Source organism: the organism of the source record quoted next, unplaced genomic scaffold (genome assembly GCF_019419815.1).
Source record: "Pyrus x bretschneideri cultivar Hongxiangsu unplaced genomic scaffold, Pyrus_bretschneideri_v1 Contig27, whole genome shotgun sequence".
Taxonomy (NCBI): Eukaryota; Viridiplantae; Streptophyta; class Magnoliopsida; order Rosales; family Rosaceae; genus Pyrus; species Pyrus x bretschneideri.
Genome location: NW_025999579.1, coordinates 4149202 through 4151129, shown reverse-complemented (window position 1 = coordinate 4151129; position 1928 = coordinate 4149202). Strand labels below are relative to the sequence as shown.

At 42.2% G+C, this 1928-nt stretch overlaps 1 protein-coding gene across 1 annotated transcript; it reads left to right on the top strand.

Annotated features, from left to right (window-relative positions):
• The first annotated feature begins 579 nt into the window (after positions 1–579).
• On the top strand, positions 580–1574 carry LOC103953027. Its single transcript, XM_009364746.3, has one exon. The coding sequence runs from the start codon at positions 683–685 to the stop codon at positions 1535–1537; it is 855 nt and encodes a 284-aa protein (XP_009363021.2). The 5' UTR covers positions 580–682; the 3' UTR covers positions 1538–1574.
• Positions 1575–1928: the final 354 nt, after the last annotated feature.

The following is a 1928-nucleotide window of genomic DNA, read 5'->3' as shown; positions in this document are numbered from 1 at the left end:
CGTTAACTAAAACATTATAATGCAAGCCATATTTTACGTTAACTAATCTGTAATGTGTGTAAAAATTGAACTCAAATACATTTGCTCTATCAAAGTAAAGTGACTAGATCTAAATTTGCATTAAACTAAGTACTTAAGTTAGATAGCACGAGGTTCAATATCTTAATGGATAGAGTCTTATGTTTTTCCTCATGCGTTTACGGTTCGAAACTTTTCCCTTTCCAAATTATTGTAAATATTTTTTTTTTCTCAAAAAGGGGACCAGCTAGTGGTTTTACTACGGTAGTCCATCATTTCGAGGCCCGGAATGACTCACAGATGCACTTCAGTCTCTCATTTGACACCATCGTGTGATTCACTAGCGCTAGGAATCAAATCCAGGAAGTGTCGTGTGGAATGCGGACCTAAATTTTGTCCTTAATCCTGGCCGCCCTATGGTGCTTAATTATTGTAAATAATTTACCCTAGCAAAAAGTAGGGATTACTGTTCAAGTTTTTCATTAATATTATTAGAATTGTTATTATTACACATAATAAAATAGAAAATTTGAAGCCAATTTTTCGCAACCACTCACACAATGTTATTTATGAAGTCCCAAATCCATTTCATTCCCAACCAACCCCTCCCTCTTTCCCTCCCTTTATCTTTCCTCTCTCCGAGCGCTCTACCAGATTGATAATAATGCAGGCTGCTGCCGCAGGTCCGTTGATCTCGCTCTCCCCCAGCTTCAACACCCACTCTTCCTCCGACAGACTAGCCCAGATCGCCGCCCGAGTCGTCGACGAGTTCTCCCACCAAGACCACCAACTCACCGACGAGTCCGACTGGGAAACTCTATACGATCACAAGGAAGAAGAGGAGGAGTTTGAGTTTTCTTTTGTCAGCAGCGGAGGACAGCCGCACACGTCGCCCGTCTCAGCCGACGAGATTTTCTCCAACGGTCAAATCAAACCCACCGCCTACCCTCTCTTCAACCAAGGCTTATTATTACCTCACAACGACGTCGTTGCGTCTAAAAATGCTAACGGGAATGTGGATGACGCCGTTAAGAAGCCGAAACAACGTCGTCCGCCGCTCAGAATGCTCATGAACGAAGACGAGCGCGAAACGCCGTCGTGCTCGTCATCCGAGGCCGACGACCTCGAGAACCTGCCAACTGACACTTACTGCGTGTGGGCCCCCCCGAAACCGTCGCCTGGGCAGCGCGGCTGCAATAAGAGCAGCTCCGCCGGTTCTTCCTCGAAGCGGTGGAAGTTTAGGAACCTTCTTTACCGGAGCAGCAGCGAAGGCAAGGACACTTTCGCCTTTTTGGCTCCCTCGTCGACCAAGACAGCCGAAAACAACAAGGGAGATAACGTCACGCGGAAAAGAGTCGACGGCGCCGGCGGCGTGTCGGAGAATGGAGAGCGTTATGTCGTAAGGAGCAAGACCGCGGAGGAAGGGGATAAACGACGGTCGTTTCTGCCGTACAGGCAGGAATTTGTGGGGTTTTTCTCGAATGTGAATGGGCTTAGCAGGAATTTGCATCCATTTTGAGTGGTCAAGTAATTGAAAATTATTTAATTTCCCCTTATTTTTGATATATATATATATATATATATATTTTTTTTTTTTTTTGTGTGAGTATTTTCTCATTTTCTTTTAGTTTTTTTTTTGAGAGAACTTACGATTAGTTAATAGTTGGGGTTAACTAATTTAATATGGGATTTCTTCACTTTGTGTAATTAATGAAAATATATAATATATCTTGAGTTAATATTATATTCTGGTGTTGATATTTCTATTTGTATTTTTGTTCATCCATGGAAATGAATATGTTTTTGATTTGTGACAACTTTTTGCTGTATGGATCTCACGCGGTATTGCCAAAAAGTCATTTAGGGATTTGTCCTTTCCTATAATCTTTCAATAAATTTAAGGTTTTTTT